Here is a 19488-nt window from a genome sequence, read left to right as displayed (position 1 = left end):
ATATATGGACCGGATTCGGCAATCTCTAACGAAAGAAAAATGTCAGAAACAGATACATTTGATGCAAATACGGAATGGAAGCCACTAAGTATGAAACAAAACACAAAACCATCTTGGCTTTTGGGTTAAGATCAAAGTGTAATATCTGTTCTTCAGATGCTACACTTCAATCTCTTGTTCTCTGTTAGTGGAGGAGAAATCCTTCACGACTGAGACAATTTTTATTTTTTGTTCCTTTTCTCCACATTAAAAAATGACCCTGGTGTCTAACTCTGTGCCATGGGGAGGTATTGTAAATAGGAGTCATACAGAAACATCCATTTCCAAAAAATAGTACTTGTTAAGATCGAGTCGACAGATTGATTTTTTAATATATATTTAATGTATATGTATATTTTGTATAAAAAATGTAATTTTTAATTTTTTTGCGTGATGGGGGAAATTTTTCTGTTTATTTTTTAACATTTGTTGACAAAAAAAAAATTGGGGGTATTTAGCAGAGAAGCTATCAAACAACTATAGAAAAAATATATATATACAAGAAATAAATGTTGGCATATCCAATAAAAGATAATTTTCTACCTACCTGACTCATTTGTTTTGGTTTTAAAGTAGTCTTTATTTAATCTAAAAAATCCAGTTTTCCCAAGCGGATTTGAAAAAAAAAAATGCCGGCATCTTCTTTGGAAGAAGGAAGCCTTGTTTTGAATTTTTTTTGGTATTTTTTATGAAAGTACCCAGCGTAGTATAAGCATCCCAATCTCCCCATGTTAAGAACAGCTTTCGAGGTTGGGGGTGCATATTCCTAAAGCCGTTCTTAACATGGGGAAGTTGGGGGTGTATATTCCTAAAGCCGTTCTTAACATGGGGAAGTTGGGGGTGTTTATTCTGAAAGCTGTTCTTAACATGGGGAGGTTGGGGCGTTTATATTGCTTTTACTCTCATAAAAAAAAATACCAAAAAAATTCAAAGTACCCGCAAACCTTGAATTCAAAACGAGGCTTCCCTCTTCCAAAGAAGATGCCGCCATTTTTTTTTTTCTTTTTCTCCCAAATCTACTCGGAATAACTGAAATTTTTTGATTAAATAAAGAGCAATAAAGACTACTTGAAAACCAAAACAATGAGGGTGCAACTTACAGAAGTAGGTCCCGCAGATGAGCCTTGTTGTGAAAAATCTGAACAGTTAGGTTACATGACATGTGACACTGGTGCTTCTACCATTATTAATCCTTTGAATGAATTGTTCGTTATGTTCCACTTTTTCTTTATGTTTATAGAAATAAATGTTCAAAATGTCTTTGAACTTTTTCTTTCTTTAATTCTTTGAAATGTTATTTTTTTTTCATTTTTAGCTTAACTTGTTTTATATTGTAAATTTCACCAATAAATGCTCGTGTTGTTCAGCTAGGAGCAAAGTGTTCTTACGCTACACTTCATCTTTTCTGTCCTCAGTCAGTGGAGGAGAAATTCTTCTAGACTAAGGCAATTTTTATTTTAGTTCCCCGTTTTGTGAAGCTGGATTTCTCCACATTAAAAGCTGACCTTATGTCTAACTCTGCCCTTGTCTGGAAGCAAGTAAATAGGAAGAAATATGGCGGCTGAAAAACGTTTTTCGACCTCAATAAAAGCATCTCTTTTTACATAGGCATCACCACTTATCAATGCCAAGAGGCCACTCGATGATAAGGGTTAAGAGTGTATAGTAGTCAATTGGACAATATAGTAATCGTTAGTAATGGAAATTCGGTAAATTTGTTAACTTATATGGAATGGCTCATCAAGAACTTGTTTACGTTAGACTTGAAGACAACCATATTGTAGTCATCTGGAAAGCAGGAAAACAGAAGACAATTCCATAAGCGTGCAGTTCTAAGAAAGAAGCTTTGCTCATGGATTCTACGTTTAGGTTTAGGCACAGATAAAGAGTGGGGGAGGGGAATTATTGATAGTGTTTTCAGCTAGACGAGTATTTCTTGTGAAAGTTTGACGAGGGGGACCATAGATTGAAGCTCAGTCGAGCACTTGCCATGAAAATAACAATAAAGCAGAGACAAACTCGCAACATCTCTTCTGTGAGATAGAGGTTGCACGGAAGAGAAAAGAACATCTACGAGGCTACGAAGTCTATTTTGAACTCTATCAAGGCAGGACAAGTCCTTTCTAGCAGCTCCTGCCAGTACTCCATCCTTAGACGTACCTGGCTCTTATATAGGTAGAGAATTGTATCAGCAGTGAGATATCTACTGGATCGATAGAAGGATCTCACCATTTTTCCAGCGGCCTTGGCAACAGATTTGATGTGTGTTCCATTTCAGATCAGGAGTAAAGGTCAAGCCCAGAAGCTTGTCAAAACATGAGGCCTTCCCAAGACAAAAACCATTCATTTCAATTGATGCCATATGGGGATCAGAGCATTGATGAAGTAAAGATAAAAGCTTGGTTTTAGATGCATTAAAAGTAACCAGCCACTTCTTTCTCCATTGTACCACGTGCTCAAGATCAGAGGAGAGAGAATCGGAACAAACTTGGTCGTTTACGGTCTTAGATGTGATACCATAGATGGTAGTGTCATCAGAATAAATGTCTACGAATGATGTAAGGATGTGATTTGGAAGATCAATCTAGATCAGGAAGAGAGTTGGGTCCAGGATGGACCCCTGAGGGGCTCCAGTATTAATACTGTGAGCTTCTGATTTTTGCCCATCAATGAACCTATCAGAAAGAAATGATTTAATAATTGAGAAGACATTTCCAGCTATACCATAGCTGGAGATCTTGTGAAGTAAACCTTTATGCCATACCCTATCAAAGGTCTTCGAGATATCAAGAGCAATTGCCCTAGAAAGGTTGCCTCTGTCGAGAGATTCGCTAATTCTATGAGAAAGTACATCTGTAAGCACATCTGCTGTAGATCGAGCAGGACAGAAACCATATTGTGTGCCACTAAGAATACAATACATTTAAACCCTGAAGAATTTCCACCATGCGCCCTTGTTGTTCTAAGTTAACAACTAGGCACTACTTGTGTTTCAAACTTTAAAAAAAAAAAAAGCAAGCTTTTTCAGTTTGTTGTCTTTTTTGGAAGGGGGAGAGTTGAAGCGCCTCTATTATCCCAAAGAATCAGGTATGTAAACACGTTGCACTATTTTCAATAATTATATACAAAAAAATTGTTTATGTTTACAATCAATTTTTATTGAAAATTAAGAAATTATTTTGTAAAATATATTGTTTATATATGTTTACATCTTGTTTTGAAATTTAAGAAATTAATTTTAAAATGATTGTTTATATCCATCTTCGTTCAAATGAGTTACTTTTCGGTAGCTTTACCGGTTTTTAGCCTCAATTTTCCAAATTTAAGAACGAGGCTCGTCTGCGGGACCTATTTCTTTAAGTTGCACTCAATTGAGCCAGGTAAGTGTAAAATTAGATTTAATTGGCTACGGTAACATTTATTTCTTGTATATATTTATTTTTCGTATAATTGTTTGTTGGCTTCTCTGGTAAATAACCAAAACTATATATTCAGTAAATTTACAGTAGGTTTTTGTTATTTTTTATTTATTATATTTCTTTTTTTTCCGGTTTGTTTGTTTTGTAATTCGTTTGCGTCTGTTACTTTGCTCGGCTTAGTCCGGTGACTGCCGGTCGAACCCGAACCAAACCATAACTGAGGATCAGGGTCAAATTCTGCAAGAGTACTTGGTACTCAGTACTACAACTATTTTTTAAAACAAACGGAAATCTCTAGTAAAAAAAAAAAAAAAAATGAAAACAAGAGGAGATGGTAAATGAACAAGTGTCGATTTTACCATTGGCAGACATACTCAAACTAACAAGAAAAAATAAAATGAAACTAATTTGGGTAGTAGCGTAGATTAATACTCTGATAGATACCCCCACCCCTAGGCGATTATATTTGAATACACGGAAAAATCTGGTGTAAAGAAACAAAAATTATTTTAGAAATTACAATGTGGATCAGTTTTTCTTAATTTAAAATGGTCAGTGTTAAAGTGTTCTCCACGCGTAATCGCCTAAAAGTAGAATTTCATTTTTGGAAAGTTAATCTATGAATCTAACCTAATTTTTCTCAGAAAATTATTTACAAAATAAAATAGGTAAGCGGGGTTTTTTTTGGGGGGGGGGCATGTTTCAAGAACCCGTGTTTCATTTTGTATGGTTACTTTTCAGGTGCTCTGAATCCTTAGTGGATTTAACAAAGGCAATATTGGCTGCTATTAGGTTTGATCACCGCAATGACTCACGTAAAACAAAAAAATTAAAAAGAAAGGAAAAATAAAATGAAACTAATTTTTCTCTAAAAATCTAATAACAGAAAAGCATTCGTAAAATAAAAAAAAATCGACTAAATCGAAATTCTTTATATATTGAATTAATTTTATATTAAATTTTTTATGTATTGAATTAATTTTATATTAAAGTTACACATTTCTGCAGTTTATGGACCGTGCTATTTTTTTAGATAGGATTTTCAAGATAAATTCAATTTTATGGTATCTTTTTTTTTTTTTTTTTAAATTAAATTGTTAGGTAGAAGTACAAGATAGTTACAAAACGCGGTACTAGTGCAGAAGAGAGTGATCCGGACGTAAATAATAACGTTATTTAAAAAGCCATTCTTAACATGGGGAGGGGAGGGTGTTTTGTACCTATTCTATACTTCAACCTTACAATTGAATAATAAAAAAAAAAAAAAACTTTAATTAAACTTGGAAATACAATTTAAAAAATAGCACGGATCACTCTCTGCACTAGCACCCAAAACGCCCTTCCCGTGTAAAGAATAAAATAGAATAACGTTATTATTTCAGCAAGATCTGCATACATACATTAAAGTAAATAAGTATTTATTTCCTTTGTCGGTAACAATAACAATTTTTTTTTTTCTGCTGTCAACCAAAACATTTTGTTTCCTCATCATAAAAAGTAACAAACGTATTTAGATGGAGAGAAAAAAAAAACAATCAAAGAGGAAAAATCTATTTAACAAATACATTATCTGGATTTAATTAGTTGTTTACATTTTCTTATGTTCATACATACCCTCTTAAAACTAAATTAGACACTATTTTGGTAAGGGTAAACACATGTCTTGTCCATTTATGACTGGATCAAAACTTGGTTCAACACAGCCATTTAAAGCTAGCAACAAAATATTCACATTTGTTTATTTTCGATACAAAATGCTTATTGGAATAATAAACGTAATAAATGAATACCAATATTACTATTTTGGTATTCTAAACTGACAATATTTATTTAGTTAAATCTATTTATTATTTTTTAAATTGTAATAAATATTTATTACGTGTGTTTGTTTGGTTTTTTTTTTTTCAAGATTCCAAACTGTGGCTAAGAAATTGTTTATCATTTGGAAAGGAAAGTTCACTCTGGCGGTTTTACACTGATATTTTTTTAGTCATTTTTTTTTCTGAAAAGAAGGCTAAAGAGGACTCCAAATATGCCTCCAAAAGCCAAGAAAAATGAGCCTAGCAAAAAGGCAGAGGTTAAAAAAAAGGAAAAAATAATCGAGGTGAGACATTTAATCGGAAAATCGCTATTGTCAAAAGTTAAAATGTCTATCGTAATACAAATTACGCAACATGTTCGTCTTTCCTCTCTATTTTCTTAGGTTTCGTCTTATCTTTTAATTGTAAAAATAATTATTTCTTTAGTTTTAATAATTGTTGTTTTCTGGTGTTATTATTTGTAAGTCGTTCTTACTTCTACTTGTTAATTCTGAGTCCTTTCGTCTCTTTCAAACCATAATGTGTCTTTAGTTTTTTTGGTTTTTTTTCTCTCTGTCTCTCTCCATACTGAGGACAGTTTTAAATGTTTCTTTTTGTTTACTTAAAATTAAATTTAAAAAATTACTTACGACACTTGGACGTTTTATGGTTACACTTTTAATAAAATTTAAGTCTCAGTATTCTTGAAGAAATTTAAGTTTTGTTTTCTCTTGTTTCGTCTTTTAAACTTAAAATGACCTGATATTTTTTATTACTTTTTTTTTTTTTTTTTTTTTACAAATTACATTCCAACACCGAAATACTTTTGTTTTTAATTAACTGTGAATGGGTTTACTTTTTCTTTGTGCTAATTTTCATATATATTAGAAGTAAATAATATCGATCTAATTAAAATTGGAGTTCACTGAAAAAAAAAGTAAGGTACTTAACATCCCCTGAAACATTTAGAAAGCTATTCTTAATATGGGGAATGGTGATTTGTTCACGTTTCCTTGCCGCAAACGGAACTCTCTTAAAGTGAAACTGTACACAAATGCCAAAAAAGACTTTTTCATACATAACTTTAATATAAAAAAAAAAAAAAATCAACGATGAGTAAAAATTAAACTCTAAATGTGAATAAACAGATACGGAGTGGGGGGGGAATCTATAGATCCAAATTAAAAACTGTAAATTACCTGGCACAAACCCTCGGTATTATCAGAACGTGACTTTTCTCTTCAGTTTCGAGTTATCCTCCCAAACATTACCCCCTCCTTCGAGAAGATGGATTGGTTTAATAATGTCTGTCGTCTGTGCAGTACAGACTGTGCACGCCTCCGGCCCGCACCGGGGAATGCTGACGAGTTCACAATCATGGCTAATTTTGGATCCATCCAAAGTACACCCCTCCTTTTGGAGGGAACGGAATTAAACTGTTCTCTTGTCTTAACTTTACAGTGGGAGGCAGATAAAATATACTTTAACAAAAAGAAGCAAAATTAAACTTTTTTTTTCTCATATATATATATATATATATATATATATATATATAAAAACATTTTTTTAACTAAATCTTGCATGAATATTTTTACTGTCACATTTTTAAATTTCCATATAATTCAAAATACTAATTGAATAATCGTATCATTTGTAAAAAAAAAAAAAAAAAAAAAAAAAATGCGGGCGCTGAAAACGTACACAATCGAAAATTGATCCACGTCATTCTTTGTGCGTGTGATTATTTGTTTTCAAATTTTCAAATATATGGTATCTTTATTTCGTATAGATTTAATCGGTAAATTTTTACGACGTCCCCAGCGTATTATAAACACCCCAATCTCCCCATGTTCAGAACGGCTTTCGAAATAAATACACCCCCAACCTCGAAAGCCGTTCTTAACATGAGGGGGTATTCCGAAAACCGTTCTTAACATGGTGTTTATACTACGCTGGGGCAAGTCGTAATATTGTAAAATTCAAAATGGCGGCCGACTCTCTCTTTAACACGGTAAGTTCGGGAAAAGGTGTTATAAATAATAAACTAGACAAAATACTATTAAAAAACCACCGAATATATGTCAAGTTATGTCACGGTAACATATATTGAGCGAATTTCTAACAGTATTTTGTCTAGTTTATTATTTATTACACCTTTTTCCGAACTTACCGTGTTAAAGAGAGAGTCGGCCGCCATTTTGAATTTTCCATATATCGGTAAACACTGTATGTTTTTCGAGCTGAATAAACATGTTGAATTGAATAAAATCACGAAAATTATATCCAGTTAGGTAGAAAAGTAATTTATCTTGCCTTTGATAACATGTATTTGTTTTTTGACAACTTTTTCGAATCTATGTGTAGAGTAATACAAACCCAAATACCATTTAATCTTATACAAAATTTTGGTAAAATTTTATTGTTGCTGAATATGACGAGTTTCGTATTATTCTTTGACTTTTTGTAGAGGTGGGGGCTGTCTGTATAATTAAAATAAAAACAGTGAACATCAATTTTTTTAGATTCCTCTAAATAGTCGATCGGTCTCTGTTAGTTTTTTTTGTTTTTTTTAATACTTTCTTTACACACAAACTTAGAAATAAAAGTACCCCCACGTCATGTGTGTACTTTTATTTCCCACGTGGTCGTGGTGGTGGCAGGGTCAACCTTTTTAAAAGAAATTGGTGGATTTAGAGGTGGCAAAATAATTTGGCAAACAATCATCCTTGTTAATTATGGTCTATGTGCACGTGCTGCAGTGCTGCACTGGTTTGGTTGTCCAACCTGCAAAGTGTGTTTATTCTGAAAGTCGTTCTTAACATAGGAAAGTTGAAAATAAGAAAATGCTAGGTACGGGCAAAATGAATGCCGATGCTCAAAATGTATAAACATTTTGACTTTTCCTTTTACTTAAAAAATCACCAAAAATCAGGAAATTAACCAATTTTAATGAAATTTTCAGTATTTATCAAATAATGATTGCAGAATATAATGAACTAATTATTTTTATTTAAATCTTAGTGGAAATATATTTGTTTAAACAAAAAATACCTTTACTAAAGTTATAATTTTCAGTAATAAATATAAAAACGCAAGAATTTATTTTTGCTTTGTTTATATATAAATAAACCATCGTAATTTGTAACAATAAAAAAAATATAATTTTTACAGGAACATTACAAAAAAAGCCCCTAAAGTCCGTATTAATGAATTCGATATAACTCGAAGAAAAATGAATTTCTCGAACTACCGATATTACCATTGAATTAAGTATTGTTTATTTAATATTTTCACACAAAAAAATTATAATAGCAAAAGTATTTCTACTTTTTTTTTTAATTACAGATTTCGCATAATTTTTATATGCAAGATTTTAATTTCCTTGCTTGCAAGAATGTGAAACTATCGGCGTAACATAATTTTTATATAATCTTGAACAATAATTAAAAAGAAAATTAATTTAAAAACAGGAACATAAAAAAAAATAATTAAATTAAAAAATGATAAAAATTGATGCAAACGTTCAGAATAGAAATGTATAGATGCACGTCTGGAAAAAAAAAGAAAGGAAGAAATCTGACACCCCTACCTGCTTTTACTATCATGGCTTCATTTTTGAAACAGCGTTTTGATTGGCCGAAATTTTGGGTCTCCTTATAATTGTGTTTGTTTTCTTAGTTTGTTGCGTTTTTGGCGAACGGTAAATTACTTGCTTTTTGAGGGCTAATTAATTTTTTTTTTTTTTTTTTTTGCACAAACAAGGTGGTTTTCTTTTTTTTAATTCAATATCTTAAGACTTTACTAATTATCTTTGAAATAGATCCAGAAAACTAATATTTATCTTTTTAAAGGATTTTTACAATGAATTTATTTAACTTCAAAATTTAGCTAAATTGGTTAGCTCTCCGTGAAAACATTTTTCATAACTTTTTTTTTTCATGTGTACAAATATTTTTTTCCTTTAGGAAATGAACTTTAGTCTTTAATCTTTCAAATACAATCAAAAAGTAGTCGGAAACCTACAAAAAAATTGATAAATCGGCTTTCAAAACTAGGTCTCCCTATTTTTGCCCGTACCTAGAAAATGCCTTTCGGAATAAACACTCCCCAACCTCCCCATGTTAAGAACGACTTTCGGAATAAACATCCTTTGCAGGTTGGAAAACCAGTGCACATTTACCTTAATTATTATTCTTTACAGTAAATAGTTGATTGTTTTGTACTTCTGCAAAAAGCAAAAAAAAAAAAACACGTTGAAAAACTTAGCGGAAACAAATAATTATAGAATATAGTATGGTGGATCGTTAGGTATCTCCATGGCGGTATGTAAAACGTCAGTGTTGTACACATTTACAGCAACATGATCATTTCATGTGCTTGTGTCAATGTATATGGATTCGTGTTATAATGGTTAATGGAAGTAACGTTTTTTTTTTGTTACTATGGATAAAAAACAATATAAGTCTTACCTTTTGTAAAACAAATAGATTTTTATTAACGAACTACACAGATGATAGTTAATTAAATTAATTTTAACGTCTTCTGTTGACATTTATGTATCTAAAGATAATGTTGCTTACAGGCCTCCGTACTTTTTAAAAAAAAAAAAAAAGGCGCAAAACATAAGGATCATCCGCTATCAATTTAAATAATAAAATCAAAACGAATTTTTTAGGCCGATTTTGGATTTACAATTTTATTATCTCAATAGTCTTATATTCTCTTATATGGATATTTTTTTTATTATTGGAAATCTGTTATTAAAAAAAATCTGTTTAAACTTCATATAACGTAATATATGAATTTAATTTCATTTAAAGTTTTTTTAAATAATTATTTTAAAATTTTTTTTTTTTTTTTTTGTAATTCAAATAATGGTACTAGTGCACTTATTGATCCATGCTGAAATAACATTATTTAAAAAGCCATTCTTAACATAGGAAGGGAAGGGTGTCTTGTAACTATTCTATACTTTAACCTTACAATTGAATAAAAAAACATAAAACTTTAATTAAACTTGGAAATATGATTTAAAAAATAGCGCAGATCAGTAAGTGCACTACCACCCAAATAATTATATTACTGAGAAAAAAATTATCAAGAAAAAGCGCTTTTTTTTTTTTTGTGTGTGTATATATATATATATATACACACACACACACACAAAAACAGGTCCCAACTCTAATTAGGCCCCGTTTCTTAGTGTTTTGTCCAAATGAAATTAAACTTTGGTCATAACTAGTTTATTATATTCAAAACATCACATCAAAACACTAGGGTTGTTGGCCGTTTTTTCTCCGTTCTACAGCATATGTTCTAGATGGCCTTCATTTAGCTCCGTGCATTTCTTGAGGCGCAGCACGAAGTTGTCCATGACGTTCTTACAGACCGAATTGGTAATGGCTCTCATCTCCTCCCTGATGGCTTCCTTGAGTTTCGTGATGGTTCTGGGTTTCCCTTCATAGACTCTGTCCTTAAGATAGCCCCAAAGAAAAAAATCTGGGGGGGCTTAGGTCCGGGCTATGGGGGTGCCCACTCAAAATCAGTCTTGAGACTGACCACTCAGCCTCCGAAGTTCTCTTTCAGCCAATCTCAGAACAGGTTTGAGGTGTGAGAACTTGCTCCGTCCTCCTGGAACCAGAACTTGCTCATGAGCGACAGGTGGATGGTCTGAAGCTCACTCTTGAAGGTTTTGAGGACCTCCACATACCGCTTCTTGGTGCCTGTCACTGCTGCGCCAGATTCTTTGATGAAGATTGGTCCGATGATGCCTCTGGCCGAGATTGCAGCCCACACCATGCACTTAGGAGAGTGCAGGGGCTTGGTGGCTGCTTCATTGGGTCAGGAGGACCCCCAGAAGACATTTGTCTTGGAGTTCGCCTTTCCATCAAGATGGAAGTGGGCTTCATCTGAGGTCCAAAGGAGTTTAAGGAAACTGGTGTCTCTGTGATCTTCTTGAGGATTTTGACTGCCATAGCCCTCCTCTGCTTCTTGTCTAAGGCTGTAAGGGTCTGCAGCGTCTGTATTCTGTATGGGTAAGCCCTGATATCGTTCACCAGCACTCTCCTGCAAGTCTCACGGGACATACCGAGGGACTGATTTCGCTTATGCAGAGTGTTTCGGACTCTGCTGGAGAGACTCTCTCACTCTTTCGACCAGCTCGGCTGTTCGCTTCTTGGGACGTTCCGAGTGGCTTGGACGGTTCTCTCTGGCAGCGTTGAGCTTTCCACGGTCCCATATTTCTCGAAGTGGTCCACCCAGTTCTAAATTCTGCTTTTGGATGGAGCCTTTTCACATTCGAACTGACACATGAAACTGTCCTGGGTTTTCTTAAACGACCCTGTCTTGTAGTAAAACTTAGCACAGTGTATTCTTTATCCCAGCTCCCACTGGGGTCTTGGTGTACTCATGGTCGTTGATTCTGCCATGTCCTGTAAAATAAGGGCAATCGGTGAATAAATAAAGGAGATATCACAAAGTGTATACGGGGCCCGTTTTTTTTTGGGGGGGGGGTCACCCTGTGTGTATATATATATATATATATATATAACTATTTTTTAATTATTTGATCTTTTCAGTTTTAAAAAATGTTGAAATTTTTATCGACCTACATTTATTTAGTTTTTATAACATGAAATATGGGGGCGGGGGGAACACCTAAAAAAAAAAGTATTTCCTCTAATATATTTAACGAAACCTTTTATTGATATTTATTCATTAATTAATAAATATCGAAAATTTCAGGGAGATATGACTATTTAATTTTTACTAGATTTTTAAAACATGAGTATGTTTACGGCTTAAAAAACGTCACTACATAGGAATCTTGTTTTAAAGCGTCGATAATGTAAACATGATTTTTGTCTCGCATTTTCATTATTTTTGTATGCTGTAAAAAAAAAATTTTTTTTAAATATTAGCAGTTTATTTGAAGCTTCTTTTAAGTGGTAAAAAAGTTAGGATGATAATATTAAATTAAATTAGTTACATCATGTTACATATAGGGAGAGTGGGAGTTAAAACAGTGGCAGACGTTGGAGGTACCTATGGATCAGTTTCACATATAAATATAAAATGATCACTGATTTCCGAGTCAGTAGTTTCTAACCGGTTAGAGTTTTAAAGACAATTAATTTTTTTAAAAATATCGGATTGAAAAGTGATTATACAGAAATGTCAAATAATCCGAAAAACTTGGCGTTAAATAAAATAAATCGATATGCTCTCCCTTACCGTTAATCCTAAGTCTGGGTGGCAATAAACTAACCCCCCCCCTCGTCCAACACACCCCCTCACCCATAATTGATTTCCAAGAAATTATGCAAATGGCCAAGATTTAACTAAAAACAAAAATTTCTATCTTCATTGCAAGGGCTCAACTGAACTTCAATCTGTAAAACATCCACAACAAAAACTCTTCTACCTACAACCATTGTCAATATTTTTTTCTTTCTCTAGTGTCTAAAACTAAACAAAATTTCCATGAGCAAAGAAACTTTTCTAGAACTGTTTGGAATGCAATACCACGGAGCTGCTTCCTAGCTTACTACAGAATTGTTTTCAAGTCTAATATAAACAAATTCTTGTTGAGCTGCCGTCTTAAATAATCAAATTCTGCCAAACTTCCATCATTATCAATCATGGTGTTCCACAATTTGCCTTCTCGAATAGCCTTTTGGCCTTGATAAGTTGTTACTTTTTAATTTATATATATTTTTTTTTTCCAGTAATTTTACTTGTTTGGCCTCATTCAATTTTTGACCTTTCGTTTCGAGAGTTCCGAGCATGTCAACATCACAACTTGGATACTTGACAGTTCAGTCTAATTTAATCAGTTAGCATCTTCCGATTGATGTACTTTAAAACCATTTAATGGTTTGGATATTTCTATGCAAGTTGTTGTGCAAATAGTCTTTATATATAGTATTAATCATTGGTGTTAAGAGTGGGAGCATAGATGGCAATGACACTAACGTTGAGAACTGAAACTTTCAAACGGATCCAGACCAGGAGAGATCGATTTGCAGACAAGGAGCAATGCATTGGCATGATCACTAAATGCAAAAGCAACTCCATAACGACGAGAGTTATCAGTTAAACCACTATAAGAGAGGCATCATGTCCAGGGACTTTAATGTTGCAATAACCCGTATTGTAAGACTTTTGGGAGGCAGGCTATGTTGACGTAACTTGAAGAGCGAGTACATTGTTAGTGCTTGGATTTCTTGCTGCATTAAGGTTCTGATGTTCTAATAGGCACAAATTAGTTCTTTCTATGTTTCATGATCATCTCGGTTTGCTGATTTGACACTCGTACTATTGGGATAGCCAGTGTGTTAGTTTTGCAGATGCTATACCAAAATCTAGTGAGAAGAGTATGGAGGAATGTATGGAGTTAGTTTGAAGTAGTAAATTTACTAGTAGTCCCCAACTGCAAATATATTCCTGTTGGGAGAACTTGTTTCACTAGAGCTCCAATTCGTCTGGTTGCAGTCATAATACCACTGAGTGTCAAACCAGACTATTTTGAATGGCCTTACCAAGAATTTAAGTTCTTGACAGCATAGTTAACACTAATGATTCATCCATTAGTTCTGTTAGAGTTTAGATAGTTAACATGCATGTTATGTCAATTTAACGTTTCATATATATAGATTCGCTTCTGTTCCTTAAAACAGTGAGTTGCTTTCTTTAACAACAAATGAAATTTAAAAGGCCATGTTAAAAAGTGTGGAATTTCTTTTATTGTTATTCAAATTTTGGGAGGGAAATGGTTGGTCTGTGCAACATTGTAAATATGCAGATAATTGACACCAAAGTTAATTACAATTTAATTAAGTGAAATGAAAAAAACTTTGAATTGTAAACAAAATAATTATTTGCTGGTATCCACATTTTAAAAAGTTTTTTTTTTTTTCTAATTTAATATATATTCAGTTAATTAATAAAACCTATAATTCCAAGGTTCATATTGGCAAGCAACACAATGTAAACAAAACAGCCCATGTCCAATTAGCAGTTTGAATCGTCTCTCCAATATGGCGTTAGATAACGGTGTCATTTCAATTGATGGCAAGTAAATTCTTTTCATGGCATCTTAGTCGATTTTGGAACAATTCGTTTTTAAATTAATAAAATTTTAATTTTTGTAAATTGGTGAAATTAATCAACCATTACTTTTTACTGTGTTTCAACTGTGGCCATCAAGCAAACTTATTTTTATTTAAATATGGATGTAACATAATAAACAAAGGTACACGTATTATTATTTGACAGATTTGTGATATTGTCATCAGTCCTCAGCTGCTCTCTTTTTTTTTTTTTTTTTTTTTTTTTTTTTTTTTTACTATGGGTTGCTGCAAAGTTATACATGATGAATATCTGATTTTAAAATAGAATTGTTGAAACCAATGCCAACATACACGAGTGTGCTTTGAGAACAAAATGGGTAATTGTGCAGTATAAGGACCATGTTATCATCAGAATCGTCTGGGCAGTTACAGAAAATGCTGGAAGATGCCAAACAAAAATTTTGTAAATTTTTTTTCACAAACACTGGCCAATTTTTGTTCAGTGAAAAATATTATTTCTGTCAGTACAAAGCTAATTCAATGAAAAATTGAAAAATGAAAGCAATATTCTTGAATATTTTGGACAATTTTTACGAAACCATTACAGAATTAAGATTAATATCAAGAAAAAATCATTGTAAAGTAAGTTTCATAGACATTTTTTTAATAACAAGCACCTGATAGCAAACAAAATTTTTTATATATGTGTTTTCTTTTTATGATATTTTATTCAAGTAAAAATAAATATTTAGATTTTTTTATATAATATGCTATCACCGGTTTATTATTAAAAATATATTTATATTGTCTTGAACAGAAAATTATAAAAAGAAAAAAAGTCTTAGTTGTTGTTTCCCGACGTCTCGGCCAACTATTCCTCTGGCTTTCGTCAGGTGGTAACCGCGATGGGATAGGAACTCCGAATCTCCTAACTGCATTCTCAGCAATCACTGCCATCCATAGTTGTTGTCATTTTGCCAAAGTAAGCCTCTGACCGGCTTTGGGTAGGATTGAAACCGCTATCTTCAGACAATTCTCACTTCGAACCATAGAGATTCAACATCTATCAATAACGCCATGGGTCCCAAAGGGCGATCAAGGTTGGATTTTTTTATCTTATAAATCCACGTTTATTTATTATCTGATTTTCCATGGTCAGATCCATACCGAATGGTATATATATCTTTTAATTTGAATTCATTATTGAGATGAGTATTATTTATTAATTTATTTATTATGATAATAAATAAACATGGTTTTATAAGACCAAAAAATCCAGCCTGGATCGCCCTTCGGGACCCGGGGCGCAGTGAATAGAGACGTTGAATCTCTACGGTTCGAGGTGAGAATTGTCTGAAAATAACGGTTTCAATCCTACCCAAAGCCGGCCAGAGGCTTACTTGGCCAAAACGTGGTGGGACGGCAACAACTATGGATGGCAATGATTGCTGAGGATGCAGTTAGAGATTCGGAGTTTCTATCCTGTCGCAGTTACCACATGACGAAGGCCAGAAGAATAGTTGGCCCGAAACATCACAAAACAACAACTAAGAAAGATAAGGATAATAGTCTGCAATAAATTAATAATGAATTCCAATTTTTGTATATAGATGTTGAGCACCTTAACTCTAATATAAAAAAATCAAAGATAGTATTAAGGCGCTTAGCATCTTCCAGCATTTTCTGTAAACCACTCAGGCAGTTACTGTCCTTATGCTGCATAAATACCTAAAAATGGCTTCTATACAATATTTTCCGACAAAAAACATTTAGAATAATTGAATCGAACTTTAACAAAAAATAAACGATACTTATGTAGAATAGTCCCCCAAATTCAAGTAATGCTTTGCCTTCCAGTATTCGAAAACAACTTAATGTTTTGCAAGTAGGCTGTTTTGTAGATGCTTATGATAACATAGTGATGAAGTGGGACCAACGTTTTTGCTGCCACCTACCTTCAGTCAAGTTTGTACTGACTATTCAAAATAAACACACCTTTGTATGATTTTTTTTCTTTTTCTTACAACTGTATGATTTTACCCAATATTTGAGTTAGGGCATGTTTTCTTTCCTTGACTGTTACTTCGGACATAGGGTTAGTAACTATAAATAAATGTCCAAACGTTATTCACTTTAAGTATGTAACTCTTGAAGAAATCTTATATGTTGTGTAATTATTCCTATTGTTCTTTTTAGGACAATAGGAATCCATGTTAGTGTTTTATAATGGTAATTTTCACCCGCCAACTATTGTTGATACATCAGACCGTTGAAAAGATTTTATAACAAACTGTTTAATAGTGTCTGTTAATATCCACATTTGAGTTCAAGGCTCAAATTGACATTGTCCCATTTGTTTGAGACTGTATGATCAACTATTTTGATATTTATGTTTAGATAATGAACTAGCTGTATCTATCCAGTGTTGTCCGGATACAGTGAAACTATCTTAATTATTTAATTGTTTGCACATAGGAAGACAACTTCTATTATATTCTTCAATCTAGAATATGAATTATCCTCCTTACTGATTTAAAAAAAAAAAAAAAAATGTTAAGTGATTTGAAAATGTTTATTAGCAGTCACCTAAGCCAGACTATTTAAATTTAAAACATAAATTGTAGCAAACTACATTATTATATTGTCAATAACAATAACAAATTAAAATTAGCTAGTCAGAAAAAAATTTGGTTTGTTAGCTTAAATGCTATCTGGGTCTGACTTTAAAAACGCGACAAAATAACTTGATATATTAGATAAATCTTGATAATATGAAAGCATAAACAATGTTAACTTTGTGCAAAGTGACACACTTTTTATTTTTGGTTATTAATTTCTTCCAGTAGACATTTATGCTGATGACACTACCATCTATGGTAGCACATCTAAGACCGTAAACGACTAAGTTCTCTCAGATTCTCTCTCCTCTGATCTTGAGCAAGTGGTACAATGGGAAAAGGAGTGACTGGTTACTTTTAATGCATCTAAAACCAAGTTTCTATCTTTACATCATCAACGCTCTGATCCCCATCTGGCATCAACTGAAATGAATGGCTCTCGTCTTGGGGAGGCCTAATGTTTTGACAAGCTTCTGGGCTTGATCTTTACTCCTGATCTGAAATGGAACACGTACATCAAATCTGTTGCCAAGGCTGCTGGAAAAATTGTGGGATCCTTCTATCTATCCAGTACATATCTCACTGCTGATGCAATTCTCTATCTATATAAGAGCCGAGTTCATCCAAGGATGGAGTACTGTTGCCACATCTGGGCAGGAGCTGCTAGAAAGGACTTATTCTGTCTTGATAGAGTTCAAAATAGACTTCCTAGCCTCATAGGAGATGTCCTCTTTTTCTTCCCTGCAACCTCTATCTCACAGAAGAGATGTAGCGAGTTTATCTTTGCTTTATCGTTATTTTCATGGCAAGTGCTCGACTGAGCTTCAATCTATGATCCCCCCTTGCCAAACTTTCACAAGAAACACTCGTCTAGCTGAAAAGATATCAATAATTCCCCCACTCTTTATCTGTGCCTGAACCTAAATGTAGATTCCATGGACAAAGCTTCTTTCTTAGAACTGCACGTCTGTGGAACTGTTCCGTTTTCCAGCTGACTACAATATGGTTGTCTTCAAGCCCAATATAAACAAGTTCTTGATACGCCGTTTCCCTTAAATTAACAAATTTACTGAATTTCCATTACTGACAATTACTATATTGTCCAATTGACTACTGTACACTCTCTAACCCTTATCCTCGAGTGGCTCCTGGGCCTTGATAAGTGGTGATGCCTATGTAAAAAAAAAAGTTTAAAGCAAATAATTTGAGCCTGTATTTGCTTTACTCAAATCAAAAAATTTTTTTTGTCATTTACATAGTGCAATATTACTAATGTCCAGCAAGGTTAGTCATTTTGCTAACATCAAAATGACTTGTTATGGTAAATTGTTAAGACATAATGTTAGCATGCGATATCTTTCAGTCTGTTTTATATGATAAAGTCAGTCAGTCTGTCGATTTTTGGTCATCAATAAGTTAAATTTGTTTTGTTAAAAGATCTGATTTCTTTGACGATTTTCTTAAGATTTTACTTCTAATCAATTTTACTGACTTCTAAATTCAGTTAAAAAAATATTTAATTTTGAAAGAGGCAGTATTTCTATACATTAGTGTTAAACTGCAGAAAATGATATAGACTTCAAGAGTTTAGAAATATTTTAAAATCATTATTTTTGATGAATATAATAATTTCAGTTATATAGATGTATACCCCCCCCATTTATCACTTATATTTTCTGCCAAGTTTGCTTTTTGAGAAATAGAGCATGAATGTAGTGTTATTTGGCTTATTGGCAGCTGCTGAAATATATGGTACTTGTGCAGAATAAGAACCGTGCTATCATCAGAACTTTTTTAGTAGTTTACATAAAATTCTGAAAGTTTGCTGACCCAAGTTTTTTTTGTTTGGGTTTTTTTTTTTTTTTTTTTTTTTTTCACAAATGCTGGCCAATTTTTAAATTAAAAATTGTCAAATGAAAGCAATATGTTTTGTTACAAAGAAAATATGAATAATTATGAGAATTTTTTTAGAAAACTTAAGAATTAAAGTTTGACTCAAGAAAAACATTGTAAGATAATTTTCATGAATAAATACATATTTTTTATTATTTGATAGCAAACAAAAACTTTTTATAATTTTTTTCTTTTACTTTATTCCTTTTCAATATATAATATGTTCACATATGTTAAAAAAAACATTAAATTGAAACAATATAATAAGTATGAATCTCGTAGATGATATTGCCGAAACATTTATTAAATCGGCGACAATCATAATAGATTGCACAGGTTTTAATAAAGAATATTTAAATAAAATACGTTTAAAAAAAAAAGTAACTATGTTTGAAAAAGATATATTAACAAAAAATATATTAATATTTTGCCCAAATATATAAGTAAGCCGTTTTGAAGACTAGCGGAAGTATTGTATCCATTTTGTGCTTCTATAACTCAATTGACAAACCTGCCGGTGTGTTTGAAAGTTAGGGTCTGGTTTTATGAACAATTGCCCAGTTTTTATTTTCTCTCTCTCTATATATATTCTTCCCAACTCTCTTTCTCTCTCTCTCTCTCTCTCTCTCTCTCTCTCTCTCTCTCTCTC

At 32.6% G+C, this 19488-nt stretch overlaps 2 protein-coding genes across 2 annotated transcripts in view; one reads left to right on the top strand and one right to left on the bottom strand.

Annotated features, from left to right (window-relative positions):
• LOC145248061 (NEDD8 ultimate buster 1-like) overlaps positions 1-5176 on the bottom strand; it is a 65128-nt gene extending 59952 nt beyond the window's left edge. The window contains exon 1 of the mRNA XM_080109822.1: positions 5073-5176. The gene's annotated coding sequence lies outside the window, so the exon portion shown is untranslated. The remainder of the gene's footprint in view (positions 1-5072) is intronic.
• A 193-nt stretch (positions 5177-5369) lies between these two features.
• LOC145248060 (zinc finger CCCH domain-containing protein 15-like) overlaps positions 5370-19488 on the top strand; it is a 41117-nt gene continuing 26998 nt past the window's right edge. Inside the window, exon 1 of the mRNA XM_080109821.1 lies at positions 5370-5562. Within this exon, the coding sequence (XP_079965947.1) occupies positions 5491-5562 (72 nt within the window). The 5' untranslated portion in view covers positions 5370-5490. The remainder of the gene's footprint in view (positions 5563-19488) is intronic.

Source organism: Euprymna scolopes, chromosome 26 (genome assembly GCF_053919585.1).
Source record: "Euprymna scolopes isolate OS-2025 chromosome 26, ASM5391958v1, whole genome shotgun sequence".
Classification (NCBI taxonomy): Eukaryota; Metazoa; Mollusca; class Cephalopoda; order Sepiida; family Sepiolidae; genus Euprymna; species Euprymna scolopes.
Note: the sequence above shows the minus strand (reverse complement) of the source record. Positions and strands in the feature narration are given on the sequence as shown.